At 33.5% G+C, this 18,852-nt stretch overlaps 1 protein-coding gene across 2 annotated transcripts in view; it reads right to left on the bottom strand.

Annotated features, from left to right (window-relative positions):
* Positions 1–18,852, bottom strand: part of ADGRL3 (adhesion G protein-coupled receptor L3) — a 788,620-nt gene that overhangs the window by 266,367 nt on the left and 503,401 nt on the right. For both annotated transcript variants that reach the window (XM_081302961.1, XM_081302962.1), the window contains one exon: positions 11,919–12,719. In XM_081302961.1, the coding sequence (XP_081159087.1) occupies positions 11,919–12,719 (801 nt within the window). The remainder of the gene's footprint in view (positions 1–11,918; positions 12,720–18,852) is intronic.

The following is an 18,852-nucleotide window of genomic DNA, read 5'->3' as shown; positions in this document are numbered from 1 at the left end:
TGACTTCAAACCATAACCTGACATATATAATTTGGGGGAAGGGGTACTGGGAATTGAACTCAGGGGTACTCAGCCACTGAGCCACATCCCTAGCTGTATTTTGTATTTTATTTAGAGACAGGGTCTCACTGAGTTGACTGAGGCTGGCTTTGAATTCGTCATTCTTCTGTCTCAGCCTCCTGAGCCACTGGGACTATAGGCATGTGCCACCTCGCACAGCGCTGACATATAATTTAATTCCACTAAATAATTACTTTTGATGTTCAATTCCTATTGTGAATCCTATCCAAAAGTTTTATACTTTTATGACACTAATTTCTTCTGACTAGGTAATCTTATTTTAGTAGAAAATCAGATATCTAAAAGTCCCTACCCTCATTTACATCTAATAGCCTGACAGATTTAGAACATTTAAACGTTTCCTTGCATGCAAAACTGGGCCTTTGAACCTTTGCCATGGTTACTTCTAGTTCTTTGGTCTGGAACACAATCAATTAAGTGAGTAGTCCTGTTTATACACAGAAGTAGTACTCTGCCATGTTCCGAACCTTGAAAATCATAGTTACGCCAAAAGCTGTCAGAGAAACCTGGACTATCTGACAGATTAACATATTCATATTCATGGGAAGTTTGGTGAAAGTAATGGTAGTTGACAGAATATGGCATCCCCAAATATGCCACTTTAGCACACTGATGATTTTGAACTGAAAACAATGGAGAAGAGGTAGAGACAAAGCTAAATGGGGACTATATTATATTGAGCATCCCTAATCTGAAAATTCAAACTGCTCCAAAATCCAAAACTTTCTGAGAGCCAATATGACAAGAAACGTGGAAAATCCCACACCTAATCTCATGTGAAGGGTCACAGTAAAAAGGCAGAAAAGTATTTATAAATAATGTATTAAATCACCTCTAGGCTTTGTGTATAAGATATATATGAAACATAAATGAATTTGACATTTATGCTTGGATCCTATTCCCAAGATAACCATTCTATATATGTGAGTCTTCCAAAATCCCCATGCCCAAAATTCCAAAATTCAAAGTCATTATGACCCCAAGCACTTTGAATAAAGAATACTTGACTTGTGCTAGAAAAAGGGGAAATTCTAGCATAATACCTATTTTTGTTAATTATTTTTATAGTTAACAACACTTAACACAGTGCTTTTGTTTCTAAGGGATGTCACATAATACTTTTCACACATTCCATGACAACCAGGTCTTTTAAAATATTTGGCAACACCTAAAGAAGGTCAGACTCAGGCCTTCTTTTCCTCTCCATATTTTCCACCTGGACAATGCAGGCAAACTGTGCTTTTTCTTTTGAGCTTTTTCTTGAAAACCTCACCTTATCCCTTTCCATCTACTGAAGCAGGTCACAGGACAGTCACCTTTTGCCCTCCAAAAACCCAAAGATGGAGGGAGACCCAGAGCAACCAAAAAGAGCAGATTTGCCAAATTTCCTTAGTTTACTACTCTTAACTCTTACTCCTTTGTCACATCATGTTTTCCCATGACTTTCTATTCTTCATCAAGCTTAGTATAAAAACACTCAGGTTTAACTTTTTTTGGGAGGTGGGAGGGGTCATTTCCTTTTGAAGGCTGACAATTGTGCATGACAATTGTGTCATGAACAATCTACAATTAATAAGTTAAAAGCAAAAGTTTGTGCCCTTTTCTCTTGTTAATCTGTTTTTAGTTACAGAGCCCTAGCTGAGAAACTAGACAAGTAGGGAATATATATATATATATATATATATATATATATATATATATATACACACACATACACACACACATATATATATACATATCTATATATACACATACATATATATGTATATATAAATATATTATACATACATATTATATATCATATATAATACACCTGTCATATATGTGTGTGTATTTTTTTTCTTCTCTTACCTATGCATTGCCTACTTGCTCTCTAATAATGTTTTAACAATTAACACCCCGATCTGCCAGTACATGCATTTCTCAATTTGTCCTTAACCATATTTTAGCTACTTGAGGTTAATTAAATCTTTGGAAAATAGCTCTTTACAAATGAAAAATAAGTGTACTTTAATCATTTTCTTTTTGAAAAAAGGGAACTCATCACTCTTGTTCATTTATTTTTAAAGAAAAATATATTTCATTTTTGTGTCTCTCTTCCTTTCTTTTCTTTCTTCTTCTACTTTTCATCATTTTGCCAGTTTTGCTCATAGTTAATAAGCATGAGAATATCATTAGCAATCCATCTGTATTCAGAAATGGAAATAATTTATGCTAAGTAGATTTAAATATAATAAATATCCAGTCCTCAAATCTCTAAAGTCCTTCAAATTGTTCAGAATCTCAGCAAAGTTTCCAACTAATCCTTCTAATCCTTCAATAATTAAGTCTTTGTTTCTTCAAGTATTTCTGAGAAGTTAACACCCACACACGCACACAAACACAACACATCCTACAACCCACAAAACACTATATCACATTCTCTTCTAGGCTTATATGTGTTATATATCTTTTCTATTGTAAATATAAAATATAACAGCTTACACAGATGAGGTACTTTGAAGTCCAAATTCACATTTATGAACTGAGTTTCTCTGGGCAGATGACTTTCTCTTTCTCCTTGGTGCCTAGTCATGTTTGTCTTTAAGGGTTAAAGTCAGCATGTGAACACTAATAGACTTTGGAGGGGAAGATGAGTGCTCTACAACACATTTCTGTTTGCTTGCCCTCCCTCTGCTTGAGGATGGATATAACTTGATACCTTTCTCTGACTTCAGTCCTAGCATATGTACACTGTTCTCCCGCTCTAGCCATGCATCTAAGTTATGGCACCTGTATTCTTTTTGATCACCTGTGGTGGTAACATGACAATAAAAAGTAAGTCAGACCAGGCTTCTAAATGAAGCTCTGGACAATATATTTGACATTTGAGCTACTTAATCACTCTGATCATCAATTTCTTCATCTGGAAATAAACATGAAGCTTCCATTGCATAATTACTGTTAGGACTGAATATGATAATCTCTATAAATGGCTGTCAAACACCTAATAAACAGTAGATAATACTAATAGTTTTTTAAATAATTTCTCTTTGTTTTTTCTCCTAATTTGTTTTTGCTAGACTACTGCCTCCCTCGCTATTGTAACTGTATAGTAGGGAGCTGTTTAGACTTTACTACACTTGAAGATGGTTTTCCCAACTCAAAGGAAAAAAAAATCCATCATTTAATCACATGGCTTTTGACTTAACTTAGCCCTTACTTCCTCCTTCTGTTTTACATCGCAAATATTAATTTGTGCATGAATTCCATTTTTCATTTTTGGCTTTTCTTAATTCTTGCAGTTTCACTTTCAAGGCTTCCCTCCACAAACCATTACCATTCATATCTCTTGATGGGTTTCTCTATAAAATATAAGTCTAACCTTTTGTCTAATACATTAATACTCATGCTAATAGCAAAATTAACATAGATTTTAAAAGGAAGCTATGTTTTAATAACCATAGTCTATATTTTAATGAATAGTTTGTTTGTAGAAAAACTTTTCTTGTTTTCAAAAGCAAAAATTTCTTTAAAGTCATTTCCATATTAAAAAAACCCTAACATTATAGATACTATTTTAGAAAATCTTAATATCAACAAATACCTGTCTTTTCACTTACATTTGTCTATTATAGGTAGAATCGTTCTTTTTAACACTATTTAAAAATAAATTCAAGTTTTAAGGCTAAAATATTTTAATCACAAAATACTTTACATAGAAAGCACTGGATCATTCTGATTTATGCCTTCAGTGGAGTTAGTAGATGCGAAAGGTTTGGCCATAAATTTGTACTGCTGACAAGCAATAGGCAAATTTCTTTATGCAGATAAAAATAAGTATTCTCCATTTATTTCTGAAGAAATCTGGCAACATGTCTTGTTGTACCATAAATTTTTACCTGTCATGTATATGTCTTGAATTATTTGGTCATTAATTAATATTATCAGAGAATTTAGCTTTCTAGAGAAAAAGCAGTCATTAAGGGAGAAATACTATTATTCTTAAAAACACAAACTGTCAATTGTCAAACCTAATCCAAGCTACTTGAACATTATTTAAACAATTGAGAAACACATTCTTGGGTATTTTAACAGCAATAAGATAATGAAATCAGTTCTCATTTACCTATGCTAATATGGATCTAAGGGCAGGTTTCTAAGGTGGAACCCCTAGATAACCAGAAATCTCATTTTTTGTCACTGCTACCGACCCTTTTAAGATGTGCTGATAATCCGCTGCAAGACTGTTTCAGTTCCACCTGCCTGCCCTCTTGTGGACATGATAATGACAAGTGAAATGGGTCCAGAAAGGACAGCTGGTGTGAATCAGAAGCTTCATCATAAATAAGTTGTCTTTTTATGACTGTGACTTCCACATAGAAACAATTTGATCACTTTTCTAATAATTGTTCATTTAGCAGGGACAACACTCTACATGGAAAAATTTACATTGTAACATTTTTTAATCTTTCACCCCTTGACTCCAGTCTCCATTATTAGGACTGCCAAAGTTAAGGTTTAGATATTAGGTGTGATCCAAAAGCTCATGTGTGAGACGATGTAAGACAGTTTAGAGGTGAAATGACTGGGTTATTAAAGCCCCAACATAATCAGTGCATTAATTGCCTGATAAGGATCAATTGCATAGAAACTGTAGGCAGGGACAGTGTGGCTAGAGGAGGTGGGTTTCTGAGGGTGTGGCTTTGGGGTAAATGTCTTTTGTCCCTGGAGATCTCTGCTTTCTATGCCATGTTCCCAGAGGCTTTCCTCCACCACACACTTCCACCCTAATTCTCTGCCTTACCTCCAGCCCAAAGCAACAGAGTCAGCTATGTGTGGAGTGAGAAATCTAAAACTGTGAGCCGCAGTTAAACTTTTCCTCCACTAATTTTTCTTGTCAGGTCTTGTCATAGCAGCAAAAAGGCTAAAACAAGTCAACTATGTGCCAGATTAATGGCTAATACTGGGTTCCGTTGGATAAAGTGAGGTTCAGCTTTCTTTTGTACAGGACTGTGTGTTTTACACTAATCCTGAGAAGTGGGAGGTGTCATTCAGGGAAATTTAAACCCTAAATTATGAAGAAATAAAAAATACAGCAAAGGTTTAAAAAAAAAAAAAAACTTGAGAGAGTATTCAGTTGATGTTGAGTGGCAACTGGACAGTTCTTCCAAGTTTTGCAAGTTGGCTGGGAAGCAATGTCCTTCAGGCAGCAGCTGTCACTTACAGGCCATGGAGAAGCATTGGGAAGAAAAAGAGGGGGCCCCTTTTCACACAGGGAAACAGCTGATGCATAAAAATAAAGGGAGGGTTGATATTAGCAACAAGTTGCTGACAATTTTTCTCTTTGTAAAGTGCACTCAGCTACTAAGACAGAGGTAAATTAAACTTTAGAGACAATGTGGCATCTCAAGTGGAACCATGGAGCAATCATGACCCATAGGCTGTAGACAAGTCTGATTTAAGATTCCATAGTTTCAGGCTCTATTTTCTGTTGAGGGTGCATCATATTTAACTAAACTGTTCAGGAAGCAGATTCGACTACCTATTAAACACGTGACAGATTCAAAATGTTCAGGATTCTCTGCCCAGCATTCACATTACTCAGCTGTCAAAGTAAAGGGCTCAGATATATGATGTGAAAATTACATTTTAACGAGGTGTCATGTGTGTTTAAAGTTCTTATTCATCACCACATAGCCACAGCTTTTACTGGAGACACAAATTCGCTTAATTAGCATATTATAAGGACAGAAGGTTCACCTTATCTGCATTGTCAAACTGTTATGTGTAGGCTTTCTGTTGTTGGTTTAGATTCTACTACCTTCAGCACTAGAGGAATGGTTCATTTACATAATCTCAAATGGCTTTCAAGAAAATGTGGACTGTTTGGGAAGCAGAAGAGCTGGTAGAAGGCAGTGGTTATGTCCATCCTTTCTATTGTTAGTATTCAGTGCCTCATGTGGTCTGCATTAAATATCAACCAGTGGACACTGTATCTTTCAGAAAATATTGGAAGTAGGTTTATCTGCTTGTTCTAATTATCAACTTGAGCCTAGTTCTTCCTCCTTTAGAAGAAAATACTGATAAGTATTTGCATATTTGCAAAGGAAAATCTAGATTTTTCCACAGACAGTTTGGAGACAAACTAACTATAAGAGTCAAAGAAAATGACTCACATCTCATCGTTTTTCATTAATGAATAATGAATTAGGCACAAGGTGATTTGGGAGAAAGAACAGTTAAGACTGACGGCCAGTCAACACCAATCACTATTAATGGATAAAGGCAAGTGATACAACTGATTACCTCACACCAGATATGCCTGGACATACAGAGAGTTTGAGAATTATGAAGCAAACCAGAGGCATTCAAATAACCTGTGAAATAGCTAACGAGTATTTGGACAAGTCACAAAAAAGGATCAATGGAAAGCAATGATGAATATATACTTTATATCATATTTTATATGGTAAGAAATTGACTCAGTTAAATGTTCATTTGAAGAACATTCTAGATTGAATAGTTTTAGATGTAGGGCTCTGTTCAGAAAATAGTAGCACTTTCACTTTCATTTTACACTAAAATGCTAAATGCTAATAAACATTTTTGATACAATGTCCAAAGTTGAATCATCAGTTCTTCCAACACAATGCTTTTCTTTCCTTCCCTCCCTCCCTCCCTCCCTCCCTCCCTTCCTTCCTTCCTTCCTTCCTTCCTTCCTTCCTTCCTTCCTTGTACCAGGGATTGAACCCAGGGTTTCTATTGAGCCACACACCCAGACCTTTTTATTTTTTTATTCTGAGACAGGGTCTACCTGCTAAATAGCTTAGGGTCTGGTTCAGTTGCTGAGGCTGGCTTTGAACTTGTGATCCTCCTGCTTCAGCCTCCCAAGCTGCTGGGAGTAGGCAAATGATACAGATGATTACCTCACATCAGATATGCATGGACACACAGAGAGTTTGAGAATTATGAAGCAAACCAGAGGCATTCATATAACCTGTGAAATAGCTAAGGAATAACTGGGCCCAGCATAATGTTGATTCAATAGAACACAATTATCTGGGCATAGTAGTACATGCCTGTAATCCACGTGCCTCAAGAGGCCAAAGACAGGATGATCACAAGTTCAAGGCCAGCCTTGGCAACTTAATGAGGCCCTGTGCAACTTAGTGAGACCATGTATTGAAATAAAAAATGAAAAGGAATGTGGATGTGGCTCAATGGTACAATATATAGTACTACAAAAATAAATAAATAAATGAATTAATGAATGAATGAATGAATAAATAAATAAATAAACAAAACAAAACCTCACGGTTATTATGCCTTATTGAATATAATACACTTTCCATTTTCTCTACCATGAGGAAATCAGTAATTTTCTAACGGAACATTTTGAGACTGTATTCTTACTATAAAATTCTCTGTACAATTGCCCTTTTACCAAGGCCTAGGACAGGCTGGGTGAAGAGGAGAAGGACCTAACTGTAGGGTAAGGAACCTGGGGACAATGGCTGGAATGAGTTAAAACTTCTGGACTTAGAAGTTCGCAGCAAACAATGAAGATGACTAGCAGAGGAGCATACTAAAATTATATGGTTTATAAAACAAATTTAGAAATAACACTTCTACTCTCAATATCCTAAAAAATCAGAACACTGTAAGTTATTTTCTTTCATTTGTTTGTTTAAATCATTTAACAAACCTTTACAGAACACCTACATTTATCGGGCACTCAATAAGACTGTAGACAAAAATTACCAAAACAATATCAATGAGATTATTCCAGTGTTAATTCAAGTCTAAGTAGTTATAAAAAAGCATTTTATAAATTAGAGACTCTCTGCACTGTGTATTCTTAAATAAGTGAAATACAAGTAACTTATTAACATTTTTTAAAGAAATTGTTTGCAAATATATATAGTTACATGGATATGAAGCAGTAGTATAAAAATAAGTTCTTATTTTTACATCAATTTATTTTGGAAAACCATAAGAATATTGGCAATTCGTAGTTGATATAATGCAGAATAAGTGATGGCAATATAATGTCCTGAAAATATTTTAGATAAATTAGAAATTTTAAACTTCTTGTATACTGTACACAGAAGAATGGAACCTTAAATATCTTTTCAATGAGAAACTTTAGTTATATTCTACAATATAACAATGCATATTTGCAGTACAAATTTAAAGGATTTAATTAAAATTAATTTCTTGATATGGTAGAAAACAATCCATTTCACAGATTGTATCATCCCTTACAATGTTTTCCTTTGAAAAAGAAAGAAAACATATATGTCATATATGTCATGTCATGCCAAACTAACAGAAGACAATTTAGCAGTAGGGAGGTAGGTGCTGGGAAAAGTAAGGGACTAGAAATAAACGACTTTTACGATCACTCTTTAGAATGTTCCTGAGGAGATAAACTTTTCTTCACATACTTCCACAAAGTTTTCTATTCTAGAATGTAAAAATGACTCTTGTAAAAACAAAACAAAATAAAACAACTGATTTCATTCTTGAAAAGTAGATAACAATTTTTAGAGTATGAATTCATGGTAATTTTCTCAGAGTATGAATTACAAATTGTAGTTTACCTAGAAAATGCTTAGCACTAGTAGTAGAAAGTTCTGAGTAAGTTACATAAGCCACAATGCTTTGGGGGCCCTCATTGGGAAAATGTGGATAATAATGGTACTTGAGGCTCCCTGGTGTGTAGCTTACTTACGCGGTTAGTGACTCTACTATGCCTATTCTGTGCATTACCACATTAAAATTTAACAAAAAAATTCTGAGGTGGGCATCATTTTCTCCACTTCATACTCGAGGAAACCAAGAACAAAAGGCTGAGCAAACTTCCCACAATTGAGCAACTGACAGTGGTAGAATTCAAACCCAGGTCCTACAAGACCCCTTAGTTCATATTTAGAAACAGATGCTACCCATGTGTAAGCATCACCAGAGAGCTTTCTATATCTATGAGAAGCACATTTGTGTTTATCTCCAATGCTAGGTTTTTTGGTGTATAGAACAGTTATATACAGTAGAAGTAAAACATAGGTAACCCTATACAAAAATCATTAATTATTTTTTGTTACAGAACATAGTTAAAATAAGAACAAGAAGACTTGGACTGCTACCAACAAATGGCAACAACAAATACATTTTTGATCTACATACTTAGGTAAGTTTTTGACCATAACATATTTGTAAATTGGGAGTTTTCATATATGGTTGAATAAAAAGACCCATAATACACTGGCAATAAGAATTCCTTGAAGGCAATTACTTTGAAAAATGTCAATGTAATTTACTACAGAAAAGCACCCACCTAAAACTGTGGAATGAAGATGAACAGCCTCAATTAATGCTAACTGAAATTCTCGTATCCACATATAGCATGCATAAAATTTACTTCTACACTTATTCTTTCCACCTCTAAACTACAGTAAGTCCATGCCAAAGTACTAGCTTTTTAATTTGAGCAGCTGTGTGTGCAAATTGATACTTTTTCTGGCAATTATATCTACAAATTTATTACAGGTGAAATCCCACTACTTGCAAAACAAAGTCTTAATTGTGGTTGTTCAAAAGGAGTGAAAACTGAATCTGCTGGCTTAGGAATTCAATTAAAAGCTGAAAATTATCATTTCTTAAAGTTTGTCACTTCAAAAACATCTTTTTCACAAACATGAGCACTATTAGATGTGGGTTGAAATGGCCCCGCTCCCATAAATAAACAAACAGATAAATAAAATTAATTGAGTGGTACAACCTTCTTCATGGCCACAATTAATAACAATTCTCCTCTTTCTACCTACATAGAGATATCAAATAACATATAATTTTTTAATAAACAAAAGTGAAACTATATTATTGCTTTTTGCTCTAATTACAAAATATGATTATAATTTCTTTTGAGGCCATTTGAAATTACTTTGTGATCAAAATGAATAATAAAAATGGTTAAGAACCATTAATAAACAGAGTTTTCAGTAACAAATTATTTATTTTGATTTAAGAATATCATAGCTATAGAAGAATAGGTTGTATCCTAGGATACAACCCAATGATTGATTTTTGCTCAGGTTCTCAATTGCACAGTATATTGTATTTAAAAATCTTACCTGTACTGCATTTAAACAGATAATGCAGTTGGTTTAGAAGATTTTTTGAAGACCTAATAATAACGTGCTTTTGTTGTTGTTGCAAATTTGGCTTTCCCTTCCATAAAAGCCAATTCAACACAATATCAACATTAATGATTAGGAAAAGAAGCACTGTCACTTTTACTGAAGCCTTTTAGAGGTTAGACAAAAAAGCCACCTAATTTGTCATTCTATCTAAAGAAGTGGTGGAAAGCCATTCATTCATTCATTCATTCAACAAAGAGCTATTGAACCTGACTTAAATGAATGCATTATATTACACTAATGTCCGATAGATATATTTTAAAAAGATAATGATCAGATAGATATATTTTAAAAAGAGGATATATAGTGTTAAGGTTGTGGCTCAGAGGTAGAGTGCTTGCCTAGCATGTTTGAGGCCCTGGGTTCGATCCATAGCACCACATACAAATAAATAAAATAAAAATATTGTGTCCACCTACAACTAAAAAATAATACATATTTTTAAAAAACAGTATGAGGTAAGGTAATTGGTCATATGAAACTTAGAATCTGTTTCTGTAAGAAAATGTGTATATACTGGACCATTTAGAAGAATGGCATGCTAGTGAAAGCATGGTAAAAACAAAAATGGATGCACATGAAGGCATGTGCCTGTGATACCCCTACTCAGGAGGCTGAGACAGGAGGAATACACACACAACACACACACACACACACACACACACACACACATATGTATATCTGGGCTGGTGTATAATCCCATGGTAGAATGCAACTAGGTGAAGTTCCAGTATTTAAAGAATATTTTTTAAAAAGTGCAGAAAATAAGGATATTAACAGGAAAATCTAAAAGATAAAATACTTGAATGGGCATATTACTATCAAAATTCAGACACCTCTATTTAAATTTTCAACTACATTTAATCTTAGAGAACATTATAATGGCTTGCTTCAAAACTTAACTTTTAAATTAAGATAATTCTGTTCTCTTGTGTAAATAAAAGTAAAAAAAAAAGAAATAGAAAAACTAAAGCTATTTATAGTTATCTTTAAACAACATTAAAAGGAAATGGTATGTTCCAGAGAGATAAGGGATACTTTTAAAGAACTGAAAGGAAAGATTCGATCTCAAATTTATTCAAAACTGTTCTCCATTGTCATTTCTTATAAAAATTGATTTTTTGTACTTACCAGTTATGTACATTATTCTCTATATCAAATAAGTTTACTCAGACAAAGGCACACTCAAACTGACAATATGTCCCATGAAGTGGTCACATAAAATGATCTGTGAGGTGAATATATTGGTTAACAGTTCCTGTAGCATTGTATCATCCTAAACCCTTGATATGTTCCAAGCAAAGAGCATTTTTGTGGGCATTTCACAATTAATTAGAAAGGATAGCATCCTATCTTAGCAAAGGTTTTGTGTATTTCAGTATGCAAAGATCTAACCAGCAGCTAATGACACATACCCATAGAAAAGAAGAGCTAAAATTTGGAGAAAAGCTGTACAAAGGACAAATAATCAGGTTTTCATAGTTATAAATTGTTAGGACTGAAAGTGGTATCATTGATTTCTCTAAAAAGATAAGAAAAAGAATAGTTTTAGGTACACAGGCCAGAAGAGAGAGAGACCACAGTTAATCTAATTAAATTCATGAGAACAAACTCTAAAGTATCCACCCACAGAATACCATCAAAATTCAAACTTACCTGATCTACTATCCAGAGGTCCAAAGTCCAAGGAATATTTCACTACATGATAGTTATTCCACACATAGAGTAGGTTGTCCCTGGGGTTATAATCCACAGCTGCTATGTATTGATATGAATTGGGAAAAGGAACATCCACCAGACTATCCTTGCTTTGGTCGGTATTGTAAATGTAGTCAATCTTATTCCCGGTGGCCTCATTGTCATCATCCTCATATACAGATTTGACCACATACAGAATCCCACAAATCATAAATGCATTGGAAGCTGACCTTTTATCATATGCAGTATCCCATGTCCCTTCAATCCGCAGGGTATAAGGGTTCAACTGACTAATGACGATTTTACCATTGTTTTGTTCTGTTGCATAGATGACCCAGAGCCCATTTTCATCCACTGCCAGGTCTATGTCAGATTTGCCTCCCCATCGGTAAGGGGAGGTATCATGGTAATTGGCATTTGCTATGATAGCCTCTCCACTCTTTATCCTAGTCCGCAAATCAAACTTTACTATGTTCCTGGTGCGCTCTTTATTGAAGAACAAGGCTCCATCATACACAACAAATCCTGTGCCATCCACCCTATGAGGGAGCTTGTAGGTAGTAGTTGGCCTTCCAGCAATGAAGTCATCTTTGGATGAATATTCAGTCAAGGTATCAGTTCTGTAGGGGGTCCAGGGCATATAATAAATCTTGTCAGAAGCCTGAAGAGGGTCTTTGCACCATGCCCCAGACTGGTGGTCAGACTCAAACAAATGTTCACTCTGGTATACTCCTTTTAGTAGTCCAGGACAAAGAAAAACTGTTGGAAGGGAAAGAGTTAAGACAAAAATTGTATTAATTAATTATTTTCTCATATATTCTTATTTTTCAGCAAGAATGCAACTGTAACCAGAGATACCCACCACCACTTATTTTGGTGCATTTTTTGAGAACACAAAGTATTTTTCCATATTAATTTTGACTTTTTAAAAAAATCACTTTGATTTCATTTGCTTAAAAATTTAGACTTTTTAAATCAGTAGCTGTGCTTTCCTGTGGTTTTTACCTTTGTTAAAGTGTATGATAACATTTTTGAAGATATGTATCAAGTGCAACATATGTCTATGTATTCTATAGACATATAACGAATACAAAAGTCTATACACAATGTGTTTATGAGTTCACTGAAGAACATATCTTATTTGGAAATGAAAGTATATTGTTTCCACTCTCAAAAAATTAGCTGTTGAACAGTTGTCATTAGTAAACATAGGAATATCCCACAGTAATTTTTGTTTAAATAAATGAAAAATCTTGTATGTTACAGGCCAGTGAATCCTCTAGCAAAAAAAGCTCTTGAAACTGCTACAACACGCACAGAGCATGCAGTCCACACAATTAAAAATGAGTGATGGATGGATACTGGAAGGAAAAAGAGAAAGGAAGAAAAAGAAAGGAAAGAAGGAATAAGGAAAGAAGAAAGGGTGAAAAGTTACAGAAAAGAACCCAAGATCTAGATTTTAATCAGTTAAAAATGTCCTGTTAAATACAGTAGTATTGGAACTTAAAACATGTACCTTTTACTGTTACATGAAAAAAGCATTAAAAAACAAGATTACTTGCTATATTTTGCTGCTCATACTTCAGAATGAAAACAGGCAAGAATCATCTGATTCACCTGCATTTTAGTATGATTCAGTAACATATTGTGACTGTGGTTATAAGAAAGCTTGTCTGATTCATCTGACATGAAGGGGCAATAAAGCAATGTTTCCCATAGGGCGGTCCTTGAAGCACTGGTTTCAAGTAGTAAAGCTAGGTATTACAACAAAAGAAAAAAAAAAAGGATCCTTAGCCACATTTATCTAAGAAATGTTACATCAGATACTATGTGGTAGAGATTCTAATAGCAGAGTTAAATTAGAGAATCTCCCCGGCAGAAGCTGTAAGGGTGAGGAATTTTCACAAACTAATTTGATCTTGGAATTTTTCCACAGAGCCTCTTTGGATTGCAGTCTTCTGCTGAACCTGCTGTGGGAAACACTGCTCTAATATATTTGCAAAGCAAACACACTGAAAAATAATCATGCAGTCCACTGTTATGTTTGAAGTGATTAGAAATATACAGGGTGGAAAAATTAGGAAATCACAAGGAATTTAGATGCTGACCCACTTTTAATGATTTATTATTCTTTCAGCATTAGTGATTAGCTTTTTAATAGCGATTATAAGCACAGATTCAATGGAAAACAAGATGAAACTCAGCTACATTTTTGGAGATTATTGAAAAGGACAGTAAATTACCAAAATCTCCCAAGTTTTAATTTTGAAGAAATAATAAGATGTCAGGGGAACTGGCTATCAAAATATTCCATAGCAAGAATAGAAGAGCATTGCCAATTTAGAAACCATAATAATATTGATGATTATAAAAATTTCTCAGCTGTTTAAATGATTGCTTTAGTTGTAAGGAAAAGTAACTCTTTGCTGTAAAAATTGTCCATCACCTTTATGCTAAAGTTAATAATAAGCCCTTGGTTGCTAAAGCAATTTAAAATATTTTAGAAAATTATCTCCCTTTCCCCCTAGTAGACACAAATGAGTGAAACAGGGGAACCTACTAGACCAGAGCTATGAGAAATCATTTAGCACATAAATGAAAACAAATCTAAAGCAATCACTGTTCATCACATCTATTGGATTTCTAACTACTTACTTAAAAATAAAGAGGAATATAATATAATGTTGAAATTTTTATAATATTAAACTGTGTTAGGATAAAAGGATCAAACCAGCATTGGTCAGTAAAACAGATTAAAGTGAAGTTGAGCAGCAGAAGTAGTAAATAAACTTTCATAAAATAGATAAGAATTAATAACAAAATTATTTTAGCTCAATGTTAAACTGTTAAATAACTTAGCCTATAAATAGCATATAATTGATGAAAGGTATTTAATTACCTTTTTGTTCCACTTCTATTGGAGAGAGAGAAGTAAAGAGAGAAAGGAGAAAAGAGAATAGATTAATGGTACGGTATTGGCCAAGCAGTTTTTATTCACCTCTTCCAAACTGAAAGTAAATAATTCATTTCACTCATACTTCCTTCATCGAACATTATGTTTATTGTTTAAAAACCCATTTGTCTAATGCAGTTTTTAAAAAAATCATGTAAATTTTAAAATACAGTATAAACTTGGAAAAATAGGCAAAAATTAATCAATCTGATTGAATAAGCATACTACTCCAAATGATAGACATGAAATGCAATATTTATAATTACACCGATATTTTATATTTTAAAGGGCAGGTCAGCAATTATATATACAGAAAGCTTTCAAATAATTTTGTTTGTTTTATTTATAAATACTAAGTCTGTACCATTATTTAAGATAATAGTCTTCTTTTTTTATTTCAATAAAAAATGTTTCTTTGGAAGAACTGACATCTTCAAAAGAAACTACTCTTGTCAACTGTTTTCTAGAACCTATGACTCCTTATAGCTTATCTGTCTTGTGTGAAATGTCCTCTATGATGTTACACATTAACCGGGAAGCTCTTTCCCTGAATAAATGAACTTATAACCCTTCTTAAATAAATTTATCTCACACTTATCAATATTTGATATTATCATGGAAAACTACTGTCATTCAGAAATATCTATTAGCAGAAGATTCTTACAATTTTATAATTATTTTTCTTATAATTCTTACAAATCTGCCTCTGCCTTTTTGACATTCTTAACTGAGTCAATATACAGTCATGAAAATGTAGTGAGGTCCTCAAACACATAGTGTTTATAATTTCTAAAATTAATTTTCATTATTGTTTTTAAGTTACTGATCAGTATAAGTCAGTGAAAGTTTTGAGAAATTATGACATATTCATCAATGTCCATTAAGTGGCACCTTTTTGAACTTATAAACATTTGTCTCTTTAAACACAATTTGCCTGCATCCTAATGAGGAAAAACAAACAAACAAGTTACCAACAAGAAAATGGTCCAAGTGTCAGGAAGAATGGTTTCTTAAAACTTTAAAAATTACAGATTATAAATATTGTAAAACTAAGGCAATTTTACTGGAAGGGATGAACTGATAAATTATGCACAGTAAACATATTGAAAACTCCAGGAAAAAAAAAGAAATCCAAAGTATTCTTTGTGTTTACTTACTGGCATGACAAATTGAAATAGTAATAGTCCATTTTCTGAGTGTTTTCCTGGAGGTTTAACTCTAGACTGGTCTTAGACACATTGATTTTTTTTTCCTTTAAAAATAAAATAAATTTGTTTCTTTTGCTGAGAAGAAACTTTTTATTTTGAATCCATCTCATTAAAAAAAAAAAAAAAAAGAAAACTCCAGGAAAATTTCAAAGACAATCAAGAGATGCTGTTTTGGTTAATTACATTTGGGTGAGATTTTTGTTCTTTGACCTAAACTCATGTTTTCAATTACTGTCAATACATACTTATTTCTAGTCATTGACTTTTGAAACCTCAATATCACACATTTTAAGAAAAAAAAAACACCTGTATATACAAAAAGTTAGGCTAGAAAGTTGTAGCTCACTAATTTACAAGTCTTATTTTTAACACTATTTCTAAAATTACTTAAATATTATATTGCCATAGTGTATTCTCAGTTATACTTTATTGAGTAACTAACTACATGGTAAACGTGACTGTATTGACTAAATAGAGACCAGTTAAAGACTTTATCTAAGAGATGTATGCCATGCTTTCACTAGAATACTAACATGTGTTCAAACTTACAACTAGAAGACCCTGCACATTTAAAAATTACTTAATCAACAGTCTCAAAATTTGAACTTAAAACCTATTACAGGGCTGGGGATGTGGCTCAAGCGGTAGTGTGCTCGCCTGGCATGCATGCTGCCCGGGTTCGATCCTCAGCACCACATACAAACAAAGATGTTGTGTCCACTGAAAACAAAAAAAATAAATAAATAAATATTTTTTTTTTTAAAAAAAACGGATTACAGTGAGGGTGGAGATTAGAAATGGGAAGTCATCCTACAGTTCACATTTTTCAATCACTAACCTACAAAAAATGTTTGATTAATTTGTTTCCTTCAAGTAGCTCCAGATACATGTTTTTGAAAATTAAATACGGAGCTGTTTATACTCTAAAACATGAAATGTACCCTCCCTCACAGAATGTTAGACTACTTTCACATTAAACTTAAAGACTTTTATTTACAAATATCCTACTTTCTTGAGTGAAATTTGTCCCTTCAAAATGAGGAAGATAGGATTTGTAACAAAAAAATAGTGATAATGTTTCTATTATATTTTGTAAAGATTATCTTACATTTTAATAGAAATTTTGATTCTTCAAAGAACTTTCATCTATCATCTCAGCAGTCTTTTGGAAGAATTTTGCTTTTAATACTCAGTTCTTAGTCTAATTTCCAAGAAATTGGCATAAGCTCTATTGTAAATAGAGCTTGCCTCTGTTACTTGCTGGTTACTCAAAATTAAGATTTATTAGGCAGTTCTGCTTTGGAGAAAATTATTATGGTCTTGCCCATGTCATGACTGGCTGTAGCTCATTTATCTTTTATTTGCTATTTTCAAGACTGAAGTAAAACAGACCTATAATTTAAGTTGAAACAAGTGCACACAAATCATATTCCCATAACAAAAACTGGCAAGACAACATAATTTGTCGTTGAAAAGCTTAGTAACATTTAGAATTGGCCAGTCATTGCCTAGCATCCAATTCTGATTCTAGAATGTTCCTTATCCCTGAGACAACAAATTAAAGTGATTTTTGAAACAGCATATCACCATTTCCTTTGTAATGCCTGTTGTGATTTAGATATGAGGTATCCCCCAAAAGTTCATGTGTGAGAAAAAGAAGGTTCAAGGTAAAACAATGTGAATATGAGAAGTATAACCTAATCAGTAGATTAATTCACTGATTTGGATTCACTGAGAAGTAACTGTAGACAGGTAGGATATGGCTGGAGGAAGTAGGTCATTAGAAGTGTGCCTTTTGGTTCATATTTGTCACTGGTGAGCCCAGTTCTTCAGCTTCTTAACTGCCCTGTCCTGAGTTGCTTTTCTCTGCAGTGCTCTTCCACCACAATGTTCTGCCTTACTTGTGCCTAAAACTGTGGAGTCACCCCCAAAGAAGCTGAACTACAGATACCATGAGACAAAATAGACTCGTCCTTTTCTATGTTTTTCTTATCAGGTCTTTGGTCACAGTGTCAAAAAAGCTAACTAAAACTGCCGAACAAATAATATATCCCTAATCAATAACGGCTGAATTAAATATATAACACAAATAATGGTGAATATTATTGCTTCTTGATGTTTGAAAAAATGTTGTAAAACATGGTGAAACTATCTGGTTGTACCATGTGAAATCAAAATGCAATGAATTATCTGCATAATGCCTTTCAATATTGTAATAGATGGAAAGGAAAGTAAAATTTATAAGAAATTTATCTAACTCATTAAACATAAAACTGGAGAAAAATTATATAGATAGTCCTGAGAGTTATACTGGCATGAACAATTTGTTGCCATAAAACAGCCTGCAAAGATCTAAAAATACAGGCCTAACATACTTGTTTTTCTCCTTTCTGAAATGAGATCACAAATTAATGAATTATATGATGACAACTGGGGCAGGGCCTTCTTCAGGATCTCCTATCCCATAGCTTGACTGATATTCTGAATTCTGAACATTATAAGTGTCATTGTTCATTTCCAAACCTCTTTGGAACAAGTCTGTTTTCTTTTCTCTCTTTGCTGCAACTACTTTTGTTGTCCATTCAGTCTCTATAAATATGTTTATGTATTTCCTTAAAGTGATTTCATTGTTATCCTTTGTCAAACTTAATGTCATATGCTATATCCTGTGGTTAGAGGGAATGGCAAATTCACACTAAAGAGAATTTTATTCTGTATAAAAGGGGGGAAG

Source organism: Spermophilus citellus, assembly GCF_964194105.1.
Source record: "Spermophilus citellus genome assembly, chromosome: 8".
Lineage (NCBI taxonomy): Eukaryota > Metazoa > Chordata > Mammalia > Rodentia > Sciuridae > Spermophilus > Spermophilus citellus.
The sequence above is the reverse complement of the archived record's forward strand: the minus strand, read 5'-3'. Positions and strand labels throughout refer to the sequence as shown.